The following is a 19,703-nucleotide window of genomic DNA, read 5'->3' on the forward strand; positions in this document are numbered from 1 at the left end:
ACAGAAATCAAACTTGGCGCCCAATGACGCTCCGCTCAGTGTTGCTTTTAAAGTCAGTCCAGCCCTGGTCGGGGTAGTGTGTGCTCTGGCAGCCCTGCCGGCGTAAAAGAAAAACAAAATCAGCTGAACACTGCAGACGAAGAAAAAGAATAAGCACAGAGAGAAGAGGTGAACAGCAACAAAAAAGTTGAAGAGAAATCGCACGTTTATTTTTAAATCGACTTTTTGCGCTCTCTTCGCTGTCGCTGTCGCTGTCGTTGGGAACGTCGTCACGTGGAGCACCAGCGGACGCAGTCGCCGTCTCTGTGCTGCTATTGTTATCGCTATTTTGCTTTTAATCGTCAGTTTTATTTGCGGTCTACTTTGTGCTGTGCTCTTTACGGTTCTTGTACAGTGGGAAAAAGTGTTGGGGGTGTGCTTTCATACAAACAGACGTATGGAAAACACTATTACTCTGCTGTATCCCATTGCAAAATAATTGCAAAAATTCCTTACTTATGCACACATTTGCATAAATTGTCTTTTTTTTCCATTTTGATTCAATTGTGGAATGATTGCCATGTGCCAGCAAACAAAGCAGAACAGCGACCGCGTCTGCAATTCTGCAGCTCGCATTTTATTTCGCTCTCTACTGCATGCCCAACGTACATCGTACAGTAGAGCAAACGTCTTAACACCAGTGCTTTTTTACAAAATTTATTTATTTCTAGAATTTATATAGTTTAACAATTTTCCTAATATTGTTGATATTTAATTTTCACTGTCGAAGTTTGTTAAGAAAATGGCAACAGTATTTTCGACTTTGATCCCACTGTGGCCCTGCCATGTGCCCCAAGCTAAGCACCGCGTCGCGAGTTCAATTCTACAGCTTCGCTCTCTCTTTCTGTCTCTCTGCGATCACAGCAATGCCACTCTCTGCCCCCCGCAAACACGATTGCGGTTAATCAGCATGGGATGATGGGGGCGTCAGCATCGGCGTCGGCTGCCTGTGGACTGTGAACTGTTCTGCTGCTCTCTGCTACTACTCTCTGCATTTGAGGTTACTCTCTGCCGCTGCGGTTGCTGTGGTTTTGCTTTGTGTTTTTGTTGTTTCTTTGTTGTTTTGCTGATATGCTGCCGGCGTCGCTGCCGCTGCCTGTTGATAGCAGTACCACTCGCTGGGCAGCGGCGTCGGCATCTCGGCCAGTTCTGTTGCTTTTTGGGGCCTGTCGTGCCGGCGTCGTTGTGGTGCTTACTAGTGCTTTTTTTTATAAATACTATTATTACTATTATTTTATTTGGTCAACGCTCTCTTTTGTTCCGGTTCCGCGTTTTTGTACTCTCTCTATCTGTTCGTGTGTGTGTGTGTTTGTCCGTTTGCGTCTCTTTCTGTGCGACTCTTTTTGCGTCGTTTGTCTTCGTCTGCTGCGAACGCTGCTGCTTCTTCTTCGACTACTTCCACTGCGCTGCTGCTACTTCTTCGTCGCATAGTTAGCGTTTAGTGGTTTTTTTTTTACAAATGTGATATAATTGTGTTAAGTATTTATTTATTTAATTGCCAAAAAAACGCGCCTAAAACGCGCACACATACAAGGAATTCCACGTAGTAGCAGCACTCGCAGTCGCAGCAAAGTCGGCGCCAGCAGCAACCGAGCTCGCAGCATAGAGATCACTTCTCTCTCCGCCGCCGCAACAATGGTATACTCCACCAACATTCTGCTGGCCATCGTCACCATCCTTACAGCTGTGTTCGTGTGGTCGCGTCGCACCTATGTTTACTGGCAGCGGCGTCGCGTTAAGTTTGTGCAGCCGGCACATCTGCTGGGAAACCTGAGCAAGGTGCTGCGCCTGGAGGAATCGTTCGCACTGCAGCTGCGACGCTTTTACTTCGACGAGCGGTTCCGCAACGAGCCCATCGTGGGCATCTATCTGTTCCACCAGCCGGCACTCCTCATCCGGGACCTGTCGCTGGTGCGCACCGTCCTCGTCGAGGACTTTGTGAGCTTCTCTAATCGGTTCGCCAAATGTGATCTGCGGCACGACAAGATGGGCTCCCTCAATCTTTTCTTCGCCAAGCAGCCGGAGTGGCGGGAGATACGGACGAGGCTGTCGCCTGCCTTTACGGGGGCGAAGATTAAGCAAATGTTCTCGCTGATGGAGGAGGTGAGTCACAGAAAGGGGAGACACAAAGTGAGAGAGGCTAACATTCGATGTTGGTCGCCCCCCTCGAACTTTTAAAACCTACACTGTCCCACAAAATTAGTATTCACGGTGCGGAAGCATATATTCTCACGCTGAGACAATATGTGTGTCAGACGGAAAGAACTGACAGAAAACTTATTTATGATATACACCAAAAATTGCCATAGAAGTGTAGTGGTGCCATTTCACGCTGATAAAAAAGAGGCTCTTCAGGCTGTTAAAGTTTTCGCCTTATCATCACACGTATTTTTTTTGCATTTCTTGTGTATATTTTTTTCTTGTGTTGATTTCAAATATTCTTATCAAAGGTCACAAAGTATCGAATGCTGCCCGCAAAGAATATATACATACCAAACAGTAGATGCTCGATAACAGAAAAAGCCCAGTTCCGGTTTGAATATGTATAGCAGGCGAATTTCTGTAATAATTTAATTAAGACTTAATCAGAGTTTGTAATCGCCATTCTTTTTTAAAAAATTATTTGGAAAGACTTTTAGTTTTATTACATTTTCTAAATTTGAAAAGAGAAAATGATGCGATTTATAAATATTTTATAAGCCGAGAGACATAACAATTAGGTAAACTTAATTATTTGTATCATAATTCGCAAAATCATTTCTACCATGCATATATTTTCTCTGTGCTTCCAAAATATTAATTTAAAATACCTTTGGATGATCCGAAAAACACTTGAAATTCAAATTTTTGTAGCCCTGTGTCATATGAACAGGTGTTACTTTTTTTTGTGTTTGTTAAAAGTAAACAATAAAACACTCATAGTTTGGGGAAACGCAACAGAAAGTTTATTGGAGAGTGCCAAAAGCAGTTTCTCAGATTAAGCAACCAAAAAAAACTTCGTGAACCCTTAAAAAAACTATAATCGTGCTGTCTGGTGTAATGGCAAACTTGTTCCTCTGCACAATGATCAAAATATAAGTAACCCCATGCAGGAAAGCCTTTGTTGAAAACATTCAGAGCAACGAATGAAAGGGGAACTTTAGTAAGCAAGTTATAGATACCCTTTCGTTCCCCTGGTAGCTATTAGATAGAGTCATGCCATGAAGATAGATATTATAGATTGACCTTAGTAAAGCTATGTAATATCTATTATATCTTTATACATTTGAATGTAGCTTAATCTTATCTCAAACTTTATGTTCTCGTAGTTTTTGAGCCATAAAATCCAGCATATGCAAGTTTTTTCAAGAGTATAACTTGATGGCATCAAAAATGATTCATTCTGAGCGTATACGATATTGAAATAGAATCTTAAATGTCAAATTTCTAATAGTTCCTTCTTATTTTCAGATTGGCTGCGATTTGGAGTGGTATTTGAAAAGACTGACGCGAGATATGCGGAGAAGCGACGCATCCGCACGCGGTGTGATCGTGAACATTAAGGACGTGTGCGACCTGTATAACACGGACATGATCGCTAGCATAGCCTTCGGACTGAGATCGTACAGCCTGCGGAGCACGCAATCGGAGATTGGTTCACACTGTCAAGACATATTCCGGCCGAATGTGCGTCGAATAATCGACTTTTTCGTGATTTTTTACCTGCCCAAGCTGGTGCCGCTATTACGGCCCCGACTGTTCACGGAGCCGCATGCGGAGTTTCTGCGCCGTGTCATCCAGCTGGTGATCGAAGAGCGGGAGCGTGGCGGCGACCTGCGCAACGATCTCATCGAGATGCTGCTCACCCTCAAGAAGGAGGCGGATCTGCAGAAGGACAAGTCCCACTTTACTCACCATCGCGACTTCCTGGCCGCCCAGGCGGCCAGCTTCGAGGTGGCTGGCATCGAGACATGCTCAGCCAGCATGTCCTTTGCCCTCTACGAGTTGGCCAAGCAGCCTCTCATGCAGGCCCGGCTCCGGCGCGAAATACGCGAGACCTTCCAGGAGTCGCCGGCCGGAGCGCTCAGTTACGAGCTGATCACCCGGATGCAATACCTTGAAATGATCGTCGAGGAGACACTCCGCAAATACCCCATCGTGCCGTTGCTTGAGCGCGAGTGCACCCCCATTAACAAGAAACGCTTCTACTCGCTCCGTCCGCACGCCGAGTGCTATGCCCGCCGCGGCATGCCCATCTATATATCCAATCTGGCCATACACCATGACCCAAAGGTGAGATGTCAGACCCAAAATTAGGGAAATATCTAGCGCCCATGTAGCTATTGTTTTTCGCTCGTCAGTATTTGTTGATGGCATGAGGGCATAACCATTAAGATGGTTGTCAAAATGTTGCTTCCAATTGGTTTTCCCCAATCTTATCGAGTGTAGAGAACAGCTACCACAAAAATTTATAGAAATTTGTTATCTTATATTTTAGATGGGTTTAGGAACTTCTAACAAGAACCAACAAGTGTCTATAGGAGCAACTGGCCACGTCAAGCTGCTCTATAATTATCTGAAACCTGTTCGTTTAACGTTTTAGTTTAGAAAGTAGAATTACACAACGTTAATGGGGGGATTATTTTACGAATCCGTCACAAATTAATTTGAATCTCTCTATTTCTGCAGTACTGGCCGGATCCGGAACGCTTTGATCCAGAACGCTTTAGCGCCGAAAATAAATCGCATCAAGCCCCGATGTCGTATCTGCCGTTCGGCGCTGGGCCCAAGCATTGCATTGGCACGCAGATTGGCCAATTGCAGATAAAACTGGGACTCATATACTTTTTGCGACAGCACCGGGTCGAGTTCTGTGAGAAGACTGTCGAGCGCATCAGCTTTGATGCCAAGTTCGCGCTCTTGGCCAGCGAACACCGCATTTACCTCAAGGTCGCTGAATGTTTATAGCGCCGCCTTATCATCATCATCCCTATCATTGGCAGAAGCCTACCCGACCCGACCCGCCAGCCGCGCTCATCGTTAGCGGGGGGATCTTTGTCATCATCGTGATTTTCGTCGTCGTCATCATTTGCCACATTGTATATACGAGGGCATGCCTCAAATAAACTTTGCTACGTTCTTTTTTTTTTGTATTTTGCAACGAAAATGTTATGCATTTTATCTTTATTTATTGTCATCGAGAAGGCGGGACCCACGACCAAGGGGTCTAGGGGGGGGGCGGCAATGGCTGATAGCTTATCAGCGCGCGAGTGCGAGTGCTTTGGGCTTTGGCTTTGCTTTTGCGCCGGGTGGCCTGATCGGCGGGCGGGTTCGATTCGATGTGGTTCCGTTTGCACTATGGGAGACTACGTCATCGCGTGGGGCGGCCCGGGACTGGGGCTGGGTCCAGACTAGTCACTCAAGACTCATAAACAGTCGTTCATGTATTTTGTTTGTCTCTGCCAGGGCTGGCCAAGTGCTCTGTGGTGCATTCGAGTGGACCAAAAAGATGTTTAAAAATTGACCTAAAAAATATATAAATGGAAAGGGGAAGACAAACATAAACAGAAATATTAAAAGAGCAAAGGCCTAAGCTGAAAGACTTAAGACCATAAGCAGGGAAACACAAGATTTAGAGAAGTTAAATTCAATTAAAATCAATTTAATATCAATTAAATATAAATGCATATGCATGTATTTATAATATGTTTAATTTTGTTAATTCTAAAAACGAGTTTAAATATGTTGAATATATATGTACACATCTAAGCTACGTTTCTAGTCCATTTTAAATAACACAATTAATGCCCATGAACATACATGATCCAATGGATTGATCTGATTTGTGACTTCATTTAATAGGATACGTCCTCTACGTATGGTCTTTTGTGGTGGTACAAATCAGGTATGTCCACCCTAAAGCTCAATGCTAGTTTTTAGTCCAAAACTCAAGTGATCGGATCGAGTGTGAACCGGTTTCGCGGGGCACTACAAGTAGTTACCTTGCTCCCGCTCACCTGTGCTCCTACATTTATTCATTCAATCACCGCTCTCGAGTATTTCCCCCCTCTTATCAGTAATCGAAAGCTCCGCCAGCCACAGCTGTTGGTCTCCACTCGAAAGCTCCATTCAACGCTGACTGACGCTGGCAGAGCTGGCTTCTGCGTTAGCGTTAGCGGCGTTATGCAAATGCTCACACCCAGAGTGGTTGAGCGGGCGGGCGGCAACGGCAACGGCAACGGCAGTGGCGGTGGCTACGGCGGAAAACCGAAGGGTTTTCGTGAATTCCGTGGAAAAGTGAGCGGCGGCAATCGAGTGCAATGTGCCGCGAGCGGCCTCAACTCTTTGAGCGGAAAACCCCGCACAAACTCTTTTATTTAGTTGGTTTGTTGGTTTTGTTGTTTTGTGCTGTTTTTATTAGACCGCGAAAAATCAACAGTGGCCGAAGCGGGGGCCGGGGCATGGGTGGTCCCTTTTCTTCCTCTACTTTAGCAGCTTCTTCCTCATGGTGTTCTTCTGTTGTTTCACTCTCTTATGTGTGAGTGTCTGTGTTGTTTGGTCCTTCCGCGCACGCCGCTAAAAGGGTTTACGGCAATGTCATAAAGCAATCCTGCCAGTGAGAGGAGGTTCCAAAAGCAAATATGCAGTAGGAAGGCTCTTTCACAGTCGCATTACCAATAGTCCAACTCCAGTTCAGTCTCTCTCCCATGTTGTCTCCTGCCCTGGAACTGGCGGAATAACTAGGCTAGATAATAAGTATGAGGGTTATTGTTTACTGATTTGGAATCTTAATTGAACTGAAACGTAGACTTACTGGAGGATTCTATAAGCCTATGGCTCTCTAGCTTCTTGAGGGACTGCCAAAGCCCAAATTGAATATTCTGTGGAACTCGGTTCTCAGATGTTTTGCGTCACCCTGCCCTGGATAAATATGTGCACATTCCCCTGCCATATAAACACACATATAAACACGTTAGATCTCTTTCCTCTGTTAGCTGTGTGTGTTTCCTATGCAAATGAATATAACCTGCGTTTTGGTAAAGTGAATGAAGGGAAAGAGTTGTCTTTGCAGCTACAGTTGCTGCCTTCTAGGAATCATTTGCGCCTCTAGCATGGTCTATATGGACATGGACCTTGGCCCTCAGGGATAATTTACATAAACCTACGCAAACATCAAAAAGATGCCAAAAAGGAAGACAGACACGAATGTGGAAAGGGTCAAGAAGGAGTGTGGAGGAACTGAACGGGACAGGACGGGACGAAACGAAACGAGACGAGGGAGAGGCAGCTGTTTAAAGGCCCTAATTAGAGCCTCTGCTCCCACGCACGTGTTCCGCTTCGATCAGCCAGCGCACTGGGCACTGGGCACTTGTAGGGTTCGAATTCGCTATTCCTAAGTACGATATATGTACATGCATGCATATGTTCGCGGCGGTGCCTATCCATAGGACTGGGACCGGCCTCTGACAGTTGCTGTTGTTACGGTTCACCATGACCAACGCCAACAATTACCGAAAGCCGCCGCCGCAATTCTATTGTCTTTCGATTTCCTTTCCTCTCTCCCTCTCTCTCTCTCTCTCTGCTCCTCTTCATCTCTTTTACCATTCGTTTTATATTTTTTTACTGCTCATTTCCCACATGTCGCGCGCTCCCTTTCGAATGACACTTGCAGCGTCCCTCTGTGAGTTCTCCACCTATCCCCCCGTCTTTCGAAGTCATTTTAATGAGCCCAAATTACTGGAAATACTCGCACTGCAGCTCAATCATCCAATGCACATGTCAAATGGCTGGCTCTCGCCAGCGGAAGTTGGCTCAGAAAGCAGTTAGCAAGCAGTTGGCCAGTGCCAGTGCCAGTGCCAGTGGCCGTGGCCGCCCCTCCATCTCCGACAATCCGGCATTCAGCCAAGCAGCCAAGCAGCAAAACCAATTAAGACGCTCGAACAGTTTTTAAACGCCCGCCATTAAGGGGAATTATGATTAATAATTATTAATGAACGGGGTAGGGTAGGGAATGGTGGAGGCGGCGGTGTCGGTGTCGGTGTCGGTCCCACTGCCCCAGCAGCAGAGCAAGCAAATCGAGAACCAAAATGGAATCGATGGTTTTCGAGGAGAGTACTTATGATTTTGTATGCAGTTTTCTGGTAGTTTATTAGTTGACTTTATTTTCAATTATTTGTACAGTTTTTTCTTCAGTTTTTCTATTGCCTAATTGTCTCAGTTCTGTTGCGGAGCAGCCATCCGGTTCATAGTAGCTGCAACAAAGTGCAGTTTCATTTTATTAATGGATCGTCTTTGATGTGCTCTGTATTTGGCGCTGTTTTTTCTTTTACGAGCTCATCTCCATGCTGCCGATGATCGTTTCGCACATTTCTATCTCCTGGTATCCATCGCATCCAGAGTCTGTGTGTCGGTGCCGAGGTAAATAAACCCATCCAACATTGTCATAATATGACAAGTACGAGTATATAGGGTAAATGCTGGACAAAAGCGCGCGACAGATCGTCTTGTTTGATTTTTATGAATGGGTGAGATCGTTCATATGTACATGTGTACATATGTATGTATGAATGAATGACATGAAATGGAATGGTTTGGAATGCTGCAAGTGATCCAGATGGAGGAGATGCTCGTCTCGATTCGCATCTTAATGCGCTTAGGACGGGTTGGTTGTCATCGGACATGTCAGGCCATGTAAATGTAATTCAAGTAGCCGCTCTCTTCTCTGCTCTCCACTCCTCGGTTCGTTTCGTTTCGTTTCGTTTCGTTTATCTGTGCGGCACAATCAGTGCCATTAATATGCGCATCTCTTAGATACTTTCCACAGCCCGCTGCACTTCCGCTTATGCCATTCCATTGTGTGTAGCCCATTCTGGCTCACCCGCTTACCTGGCGCTACTTAAGAGACTCCTTCGGGGAGTTACATCATTCTCATTCAGTCTCATCATCATCATCATCTTCAGTGCCATTGCCATTGCCATTGCCATTGCCATTGCCATTGCCATTGCCCTCTCTTCAGCTCTCGTTTTTTGGTTGCTCCCAGAGGAAGTTCCAATTTGCTACGTCAATGAACCATGGGCTCGGGCCCTGATTTGCTCATCAAGTGCCGCCCTGGCCTGCCCCGTCGTCTCTTCTTTGGTCCCAGTCTCAGTCCCAGTAGCAGTCCCATCCCCCAGCCAATATCTTGTACGGTTTTCTTTCATTTTTTTCCTTCTCCGGTTTTTCCTGTTGCTGCTCTTGTGATTTCTGACACGGCGCTGACTGTTGGCTGTCAACTAAAATCATTTTTTTGAACAGCAGCCCTAAAAACTTACAGTGGGTTGACTAGCAAGTTTATTGGCTGGCCACTGATGGTTCTTGTGCATTTATTTATCCATCTTTGCAGCACCTTGACATGAAATATCAGGAGATTCAGGAGACACCCTTAAAAACTCTCCTCTTCCTGTTTATATTTTCTTTGCTTCTAAAAAGTTATTTCTTGTGTTTAGGAACCGTCATCTCATAAGCAACTAATTCTTAACAATCGGTGAAAACTTTGCCAATAAAAAAAAGGGGGCAACTTTTCGATCTGCCCTCGCACTGGTAACCTTATGTTGCCGTTACGTAATTTTCTTGGCTCTCCCACTTCAATGGCGACCAAAGCAACCACCTCTACGGTTGGGAAATCTCCGGGAAATCTGCGCCAAATTGTCTGTTTACATTAAATGCATAAATTATGCAGGATTTTACTTATTTATTTGTGCCTCGGCTCGGCGCCACTTCAACCAAATGCCAAATGCATAAAATATGTCATCCCGAGGTCTGTCTGAATACTCTGAAACTCTTACAAAACATCAACATACAAATCTGCATACATAATGCTGTATCTACTGTTAAATTTCACTTTGTATGCATTTCATTTTGATGATTTTGGACGATTTTTGTACGATTTTCACGGCTGCCATTGGGCCCATTTGATGTCCTAATGACGATGTCTCTGTTGTGGGTCATTTGCCACGGAGCGCACAAATCCTCCCCGAACAACTGAAACTGAAACTGAAACTATACGCATTTGAATTTAACCACCGGGAAAGAGCGGAATTGAAAGAACCAACCCCCTATAACTACGATATAGTTGACAGTTATGTGTTGATGACAATGCCGACAACGATGCCAACGCCTTGGGATATCTCTCTCCACTCCACTCCACTCCACTCCAATCCAGTCCACGCTCTATGCAATCTCTGGCCCTGGCCTCCGGTTGGCCTCTTCCCCGCTGACTTTTCCTCTTGGCTTTGTTGTTTCTGCTGCTACTTAGTAATGTAATGCTATGGGCTACCAACACCAACACCATCCCATTCCCCCAGACCTCGGAAAAACGTTCCTGATAACTTCTAGAGACCATCAAGATTTGTGGCCTGTGTCCGGTAAATTTCATGGGCTTTTCTCTGGCGTCTTCTGCTGCTAATAGAAAGACATAACCAAAGCATACCCAAGTGCATTTAACTTTAATTGGAATTCACAGTTAGTTCTTTTTTTTTGTACAAAATGAATGGAAATTGCACTTCAATCTTCGTGGAAGCCATCGCTGCTGCATGGCTTTGAAATATTACAAAAAAAAAATGTTACTGCAATTTTAAATTTATTTCGAACAGCAGATTACTTTAAATTATTAATTCATGAGCCGATGGCCAGTCTGTGATGTCTCGAATATTATCAAAACATTTATTCATAGTACAAAATGCAATCTAACATTTTTCAAAACTCAAGCGGGAATCTTTTCGTTTGTAACTTTTCGCACTAAAAAATGAAAAGAGAAAATGAGACAATGCTGGTAATTTTCTGTTGGATGGTTGAAGCTCCTGTCTGTGTGGATTTCAAAGAGTTTTGCCGCAGCCAAAATATTTTCATTAGGCGTTAATTATGCTTGAGCCAAAATATTTGCAAGCAAAGGATCCCGAGAATTCCATGTAAATGGCCCAAAAGACAGGCACGCATTTGTACCTCTGCATGATGGGCACTTTTTTGTGCAGGCAGCGCTAATGATTGCGTTTTGCTCGTTTTGCTTATTTCTTCTTTTTTTTTTTTTGCCCATCATCTGCCTGATGCCGCCTCACAATTAGCCAGTACTCGCATGGAAGGGGTAGATCTAAGGCGGAAGTTGCAGGCAATGTACACACATATAATAATTTATAACGAATCTCTGTGGATGGCTGAGAATGCTGACAATGCAACTGCAAAGTTTCATTTATTTATGCGTCGTCTTCTGAAAGAACTCACGGCAAACAGAAACCGTAAAGGGAACGAGCTGCTGAACTGATGCTGAATGCAGAACCGAACAGAAGTTGGCACTGAAATTAAAGCGAAAAATTGCAATCCACCCTGTCATTAGATGCCTGTCGATTCAATTGTTTGGACGGTCGGACGGGGGGACGGGTAAAAAGGAGCACCAGCGGCAGGCCCGAGTTTGAAATTCTATGTCTGCCCATTGTCAGGCTCTGTGTGGACCGAGGGGGAACGGAATGCATTGAGCGAGAACCTGGCCTCGTTGACAGGGGGATATAAATGTTGTGATTTCTTAATTTTTGTTTGCATTTTTCTCAAATTTAGTAGGCTGTTGAGGTAATTACACTAATTATATGGCTCCGGCTCTCCCAGGCACACACTCGCTCACACACACACACTCTTAAGGGTTGTTTTGCGCCCCCCTCTCTCAGCATCTAGAGGTCAGAGTTGCTTGCATTCGATTATCTGAAATGTCAAACGGCACTAGACCCCCGTGCAACAGCAGCCGGGAATCACCTCAGTGGCACATACGCCGCCACGTACGAGGCGGGTGTGATCTGCCTCTGCTGCCTTTGATGCCGTGGCTTAAAGGAGAGGATTAGCCTAATGCCGGATAGGATTTCTGCGAAGTGTTTTAATTGGATGCTGTCATTGAGCCAGCAATTGGGAACAATACAAAAAGGATAAGGCCAACAATGACCACCAGAAGATTTTGGCAAAAAACTGCTTCCATTTTTATGGAATTTCTTTCCAGCTCCCTGTCGCACTTCATTAGCCGCCCTGGCCAAGGCTTTATGGCCCGGCCCACACGGTGTATGCAATTTGAGGGCGCATTCCTTCGACGGTTACATCATCTAGTCCCCTCGGCCATAAACCTTCTGATCCTTCTAATGTTGCTCAAGCCATAAAGAGCGACTTTTTGCTGAGGTTCTGTTTTTCGTTTTTCGTTTTTCGCGCTAAAAAAATGAGCCAAAAAATATAATAGAAGAAAAAAACTGAGATACAGAACTCTAAAAAACTGAACTCAAGGCATACCGAAACCAAGGCAAATTTCGTTATTTTTTTATTATTTGATTTACAAGGGACCGCGCGGCACACGCGATTGCATTTTGCGTAATTTTGTTCACGTTTTTTGTCAATTTTTTGGGTGCAAGTTTCCGCGAATTTTCCCCCTGAGGCTGCTGTTGCATGATTTTTCTTTCTTTTGGCATTTGTGTTTGTTTTTTTTTTTGTTGGTTTTATTATATGCGGCCTGCACGCGTGTGGATGGATATATCCTTTTTGTTTTTGCTTCGTTTTTGGGCACACATAGTTGTGATTTTTTTATGGGACTTGTGGAACTTCTAGTTGCGTGCAGTTTTTTAGACTGACACGCGAAGTACTCCTAGGGGCTCCTTGTTCGCAGAACTCTGCCAAAGTCTTTCTGTCCCGGCCTGGCCTGCATTTTTATGGCTTACGCAATTTCAGACGCTTGCCAAAACTGATCCTTAGCCGTAAATGGAGGGCAGGCAGCGCACTCGCACTCACAATCGCTGACTCCTGTCAACAGAGAAGGACAGCTGCACGCAGGGATTGCAATGATTTGCAGAGCAGTAGTCCTGGATATCCTGGATATCCTGGCAGCAGCACAACCACCATCAGAGCAGAGTCACATACGGCTGGCTATCTACGGCCGTTTGTAGAATTTCTAGTGGGCTTCCGGGGTGGCCCGGCGGCTGCTCATCCATTGACTTGTGTCAAATTGAGTTATTCAAATGCCCAGAAACTGAGTCACACTCACACATGGGCACATTTTGATAATGCTCTCCCTCTCTCTCCCTGCACAGTCTCGATGGTTGGGGGGAGGTCCTCAATGGATATCCTGTTGCGTTGTTTTTACACAAATATTTACCTTACTCATAATTGAAGTGTCTCTCAGTCGCAGTCGAATCTCATGCCGTTTTTGCAATTTTTGCGCCATTTGTACCTCTCACTCTTTTCACGCTTCGCCGCATGTCCCCTGGCTGGTCCTGGCTGGTCCTGGCTGGTCCTGGCTGCTGCTGGCTGGTGATCTTGGGCACCCCACGTGGCCGTTTCTGATTATGTTGTTCGAGTGCTGTCGAGTCTCCTGCTGCCCTTCACTGGATGCACTTGCCCCGCCAGAGACCCAGCAGTGTCCATTTCCCTCTCTCTCTCTACAGACTTACATTTTCTTTGGACTAATTGTTGTCATTAGGATTGTGCGTGTGGCCAAATGAAGTCAATATCCTGGCCATTTTCTTTCAGCTTCTTCTTTTTTTTTTTGGCCCTGTCACCTCATCAATGGGCCCAGCCACTCGAGGACCGTTTGCCGGAGGGCCCACCTGCATGGACTTTGTCCTGGCCATTGGCCATCCATTGATTAACTGCTGCTGCCGGCCACCACCATTCTGGCCACAAAAGAGTTTAGCCAGCATTTTGGGTGGGCCCATCTGCCAAATGGAGATGTTACTCTCAACTTCTCGGCAGCTCCCGAGCCAAACCCCATGACTGGGACATTCAAACTGAAGAATCAGACATTTGTCCCCTTGTTCCACACAGTTGTAAAACGGGAAAATCTTCTTTTATGAATTTTAAGATGAAAATGTGACTCGCACGCAGTATGAATGATTGTTTGCAAGTAGTTTCCTCAGAGAGTGTTTCTTTCATTAAGACATTTTATTGTGAAATTATAGTAGAATGAATGTTTGATATTTGACCAAAAAGAAGATTTAGTTTTAATGCAGCAAATAATTGAAACTGCGAAACTCTCGATACTGAAATGTATCTTTATTTATATTTAAATATTAAATTAAATATTAAAATATAATAAAAATGTTTGTGCAGCGTACAAATATTGGTAGTAATATCCATATACAAATGATTCGAATTTAATCTCTACAATTGATTGCAATGCACTTAAAACTCCATCTTCGAGTGATTTTCATCTATTTTATAAATCCCCCTAAATATCGGTGTAAATCTCTATTAACTCTTACCGATTTTCGAACATATCTTGAGCGACTTACAATGTGTACGAGGCTACAAACATATATATATATATATGTTGCATATGTACATACATATTTCTTCTACCAAGTTCCATCGATGTAAATAATCTGAAATCTCAGATATTCCCATACCTCTATTTGTCTGTCTTTTCACTGTTTTCCCATACATACAAATGCCATAGATGCATATGTAGAGCTATCTTCTAAATTGATTCCCATACGGATGTCGATTCGCTTATCTTGAGCGATTTGTACGCGACTTAGTTGGCAAAGGCCAGACAGAGCGCCAGGCGACTTCTCCATAGCTGAAAATCAAACAGATAAATTGCCAGGACACGTGTACATGTGTGTGCCTGTCCTGCCCCCTGGCCATAACCCCTTTGTGAAGCAACCCCTTCCGTTGATATGCTCTGGTTCTGGGTTCCACTCTTTTTACGCCATGAAAATAAATTGGCATTATTAGGCGAAGCGGCTCAGCGAAAATTGATTATTGACAAGCGCCGCATTAAGCGGTGGAGTTTTATGAGCCAACAAAAAATACAACCAAAACCAAAAAAAAGAACCGAAAGCAGAGAGAACTGAGAACTGGCAGTAAGGTTCTTAACGTGGTTCGAGCTGTCCTTGAATCTCCTTTCACACCAAACACGAGTGGCAATGAAACTTGGCTCTGGGGACGGGCGCTTTAATTTCCACAACTCTTTTTTCCCCCTCTCTCTACTTGGGGCATGCATTAATGATGAGAATTTGTCGCCCTCTTAATGGTGTGTGGCAGGAGTGGCGCTGAAGGAGCACCTCAAGTTCATCATCAGCTCCAACGCTTGCATAATTGAACAGGTTTTCAAGTTTTTCAAATACTTAACGCTCCCGCATGATTAATTTCAATTTCACTTTCACTTTCGCGCTCTTTTTACAGCCCCATCCGCTGTGGGTGGGGCGGGGAGTGATATAATTTGTACCCCGAAAGTTTTCAAGCTGCTGAATATTCATCAGCCACACAGGGCGCTGAATGTAGATGAAGGGTTGTCCTGCTGTCTTCGAATTTAAGGATATTCAACAGAGGAATTCCCCAAGTTTAGATTGTAGAATTCATAGTGGAAAATGTTTAAAACTAAACACATTTGATACAAACATTATCCTTATCATAAAGGAATAAAATCCATGGAATGAAAGGAAAGAAAACTACAATTTCGCTGAATTCGAGCATAGAAATTTCCTACTTTCAAGCTGTCTCTTTCGCTCCCTGGTGCTGTGTCCATGTGCTGCTCTTCATCTCCCTTTTACCTGCCGCATCCTTTCTAATTTCGCTTTAATCCTTTCTCGCGCTCTCCCACTAATCCGGCCGAGTTTAACGGGTGCGGCGGCTGAGCGGACAATGGCATCATCTATAAAGATGACAATTGCAAACAACAATGACGACAATCGCGGCAAGGACAAACAGTAGTATCCTGGCTGCAGGTCTGTGTCTGCCACCGCCTGGACATGCACAGCTTACTCCTTTCCTTTTCTCTCACTCCTTTCCACAACTGAGGCTTTGAGCCTCTGACACTGTGCTGCTGTTGGTGTTGCTGTTGCAGTTGCTGTTGCTGCCTCCTATTCATAATTAGTTGCAGGCAATTAAGGCAGCCCCCGCGGTTGCCGGCAAGGACACACACATGAGCCCGGGGGCGTTGCCACCGTTGTCCTGCAGTTGCGCTCTGCTCGCTCGCTCGCGATCTCTTCTCGGATCGGTTCGGTTCGGTTCGGATCGGATCAGATCTCGTGTGCATTTGCAATTTGTTTATTTTGAAAACAAAGCCGCACCCCTTTCGCCTCGATATCGGGGCTGCTGCGAGGCAGACATACAGATCGCTGCTGATCTGTGACTTCTCGACCTGATCCAGGCTCTAATCCTTTGACTCTCTCCGTGTGGCTTAGTCCGGCTTTCCGGAAAGTGTGGCTTACTTTGGTTCCGCTATCCAAAGTTGGTAATTAACATTTGCGCCCGTCCCAGGCCCTGGCCCTGCCCCTGGCCCTGGCCCTGGCCCCGACTTAGTGCGTTTTCGGTGACGATGTGGGCGTGTGTGTGCCTGTCCTTCGCCCGAACCCAAAAGCGAAATTGAAATGCACCGAGAAGAGAGAACCGATCTCCCGCACACCTCTGCGAATGTGTTGAGGAAGGCGCGACCATGCCAAAGGGTTTAAGTTTTAATTATCTGACTTTGGACGCGCCCGTGACCGAGTTTTCAGGGATCACAGCGAAAGTGATCACAAAACACTTTAAACACATCCTGAAAAGGGTTCAATCGGGCTGTCTGCGTGTGTGTGTGGGGGGGAGGAGCGTTTAGAGAAGTTTTGAAAACATTCAAATTGATATTTTTCAAATGGAAAACAATGCTGTAATCCGGCTAAGAAATCAACACTCGAAAATACGAACAGAACTTTCTTACAGTAATAATAAAACCTCTCAAATTGCCTTTTAAATAAATATTTCAATTCACATTCGCAATTTGAATGTCTTAATAAATTAATTAATTTTCAAGGCCATCGATTAAATCACTTCTTGAATACTTTTCTCTTTATCAGCCACTCCCTCGTAGGGGGGAATAATCCTCCGTTTAGGTATTTCCACAGCTTTATATTGGCACTCGTCCTCCCTTGCCGATGTTGTCATTTATTTTTGTGATTAAGTTTTATTAAATGTTGCAACCAGGAACCAGGAAATGGCGGGCAAAAAATGTGGCAAATGCCGCGTAATACCCTTATCCTGGGCCACATCCACATCCACATCCATCCAGCCCTGGCAATGGCCAGCTATGGGCTGCAAACCAAAACGTGCGGACGAGTGTCAAATTAATTAAAATGTCAGCGAAATATGTTCAATTGTTGGGCTGCTGTGCCGCCGCCTGGCCATAGAGATGGATGGATGGATGGCCAGCATACATATAGATGGACTGACAGCTCTCCGCTTGGTATAGGAATAGGAATAGGAATCGGAATCGGATTTTGTTTCGGCATCAGCCTCGCCTTGCTGCCTGTCAAGCTGCATTGACAATATTGGCAGGCCGGAAGGATGGAATGGGATAGGACAGCACAGCACAGCACAGCACAGCACAGGAAGAGCGCCCTAAGCAGCAGCCGGACAGTAGCAGACCCCTGGTCCTAGGTCCGGCATCCAATCCATTGAGGACCCTCCGTTGTGTGTTGTCATATTTTCAATTTTGTAATTCGCACGGCTCTTCCATTTGACCATTTTCTGTGTGTCTGTGTGTGTCTGCTGGTGTTTGGCAATCTCATTCTCATCCCCCGTCATATAGTTATGTGCGACGACGGGTGCCTCATCCACATCGACATCGACATCGACATCCTCACTATCCCATTCAAAGTTTCCCGCTTTTGTTGTTTGTGTAGGTTAATGTGCATTTGACATTTTTGCGAAATGAGAAATCTGGGCAAATGATTTGGATTTATGGCAAATTTGTCGAGCGATTTGTGTAGATTTACACGAGTGCCAAAGCCAAGTGGCCACTTGAGTATGGGACACACATGGACATGGGAATGTTTGGGAATGGGGGGTGCTATGTTAATGATGCTCCTGCTGAGGAGGGACAGACAGTTGACATATCTGCTTGGCATACTCGTACATGGCCAATCATTTTACAAAGATTGAGAGCATCTTCTGCAAGAAGATAACAATATTATTAGGGATAAAAATATCTCGCGATTTGTACAGCCGATTCACATTATTTGTACTTGGCTTTGCGCAACTTGCACTTGGATTTATGTCCGCTGCCCATCAGCTGCCGGTGGGCCAGTATTCGTGTCGGTATCATCTGCCTCGAAACCCTTATCGTCTTCAAGTGTGGCAAGTGTGGAAAATGCCCCTTCCCGCCGTGCAGTTAGTCTCTGGAAATGCCAAAAGAATTTGCCACAGAGGAAGTTCCATGAAATATAATTTGTAGCCATTTTTAGTTTGTGGAAAGCCTTGGACATAATGCAGAGGAGAACGAGAAACGGTGTTCGTTTTTGTGCCAACATTACATGATCATTGGCTAGATAATAGATTTCCCATGAAAGTCAGTTCCATTAGAGTTAATTTTTTGTTGTTGCAACTTTCGCCGGATATTTTGGCGAACTGACAAACTGGCGAGGAGTCAAGGACACTTTCCCGCTAACACTTAACCCTCACATTTCACCTCTTCCTTCCGATAGAACGGCTAGACCTGCACAGCCCTTTCATCCTTGTGTGCATATTCAGAGGTTTCTGTTGATATTTGCCCTTTTCCTGTTTCTGGCTAAGTCAGCTCAGCTCAGCTCAGCTCAGCTCCTTCCTGGGCTTATATAACGTTGCGTTTTGTTAAACAAACCATAAAAATTTGCACAAAAAACAAAAGTAGACAGGAGACAGGAGAGAAGACTGGAGAGAAAAGTGGATAAGCAAAAAACGTATGGAAGGAAGGGTGTGCGGGTGCTGGTGCTGGTGCTGGTGTGGGTTGTGTGGCCCGCTTCATGCTTGAGCAAATCCTTTTGCCATTGTTGTTTCTTTTGGGCGGAAAAATGCTCGACTGTCGCGGAGTTCCTAGCCCGCGTCCCCGTCCGTGTATTCCGTGTGGAGTTCAACAATAGAAGGTAAGTGTCTGTGTGTTGGCTTTGGTGTATTTCTCCGCCCGTCCGTCCGTCTGTCTATCTGTCTGTCTGTTTGCATTCGACGACGACGAGCGAAGGAGTTGCCGTTGCCGTTTGCCATTGCCGCGCTTGCCAATTGTTTGGTTTACTGAATGCGCCATAAAAACGTCAACGGAATTCGCAATCGCAATCACCTTTTGTGCCGTTTGAGTGTTGTTGCCTTAGCTCCTGGCCTGGCCCTTCCCCGTCCTCTTCCCTCAACCAGCCCTCTTCTGGGCTCCTTGTGAATGCAAAATGGAATGACAGCCGGCAAGGACGTTGCTGACAAAGCCCAAACGCGAAAGTGTCAGCGAACATGGCCAAGAAAAAGGATTGGGTGTGTGTGTTGAGCACTTGCAGCCACCCCGTTCCCCGTAGCCGACCCCATTCCGGCCAAAAGGATAACACAAGGGTGTTCCGAAGGTAGTACAAACACAACAACAGCAACCGAACTGAACACGAAACGTTTTGCATACAAAAACCATCCAACTTAGAGTCCCCTCCCACGCCCTGCAATCATGCTAAGCATACAAACAGCCCAAGCGAAGAGGTATTACCCATACCTGGAGTGGGCTGGTGGCTGAAGGGCCTTATGCAATCGGAGACCATATATTATGACGCCCCAACAAATGAGCATCACGCACCCAAAACAAATGCCAAACAAATTACAGAAACATCAACATTTCTCGCGATTATGCGCTACATTCTTTGTAGCTGTAAAGGGGATTTTAAACACGACTCGCGGGGGAGTACTTCCATGTGGTTGGTGGTTGG

The 19,703-nt window shown here is 45.2% G+C and overlaps 1 protein-coding gene across 1 annotated transcript; it reads left to right on the forward strand.

The window, feature by feature from the left end:
- The first annotated feature begins 1,090 nt into the window (after positions 1 to 1,090).
- LOC117588457 (probable cytochrome P450 6v1) lies at positions 1,091 to 5,190 on the forward strand. The gene is made up of 3 exons (XM_034279743.1): positions 1,091 to 2,142; positions 3,490 to 4,311; positions 4,708 to 5,190. Exons 1-3 carry the CDS (start codon positions 1,675 to 1,677, stop codon positions 4,984 to 4,986), a joined length of 1,569 nt encoding a protein of 522 aa, XP_034135634.1. The 5' UTR covers positions 1,091 to 1,674; the 3' UTR covers positions 4,987 to 5,190.
- Positions 5,191 to 19,703: the final 14,513 nt, after the last annotated feature.

This window comes from Drosophila guanche, unplaced genomic scaffold, assembly GCF_900245975.1.
Source record: "Drosophila guanche unplaced genomic scaffold, DGUA_6, whole genome shotgun sequence".
Classification (NCBI taxonomy): Eukaryota; Metazoa; Arthropoda; class Insecta; order Diptera; family Drosophilidae; genus Drosophila; species Drosophila guanche.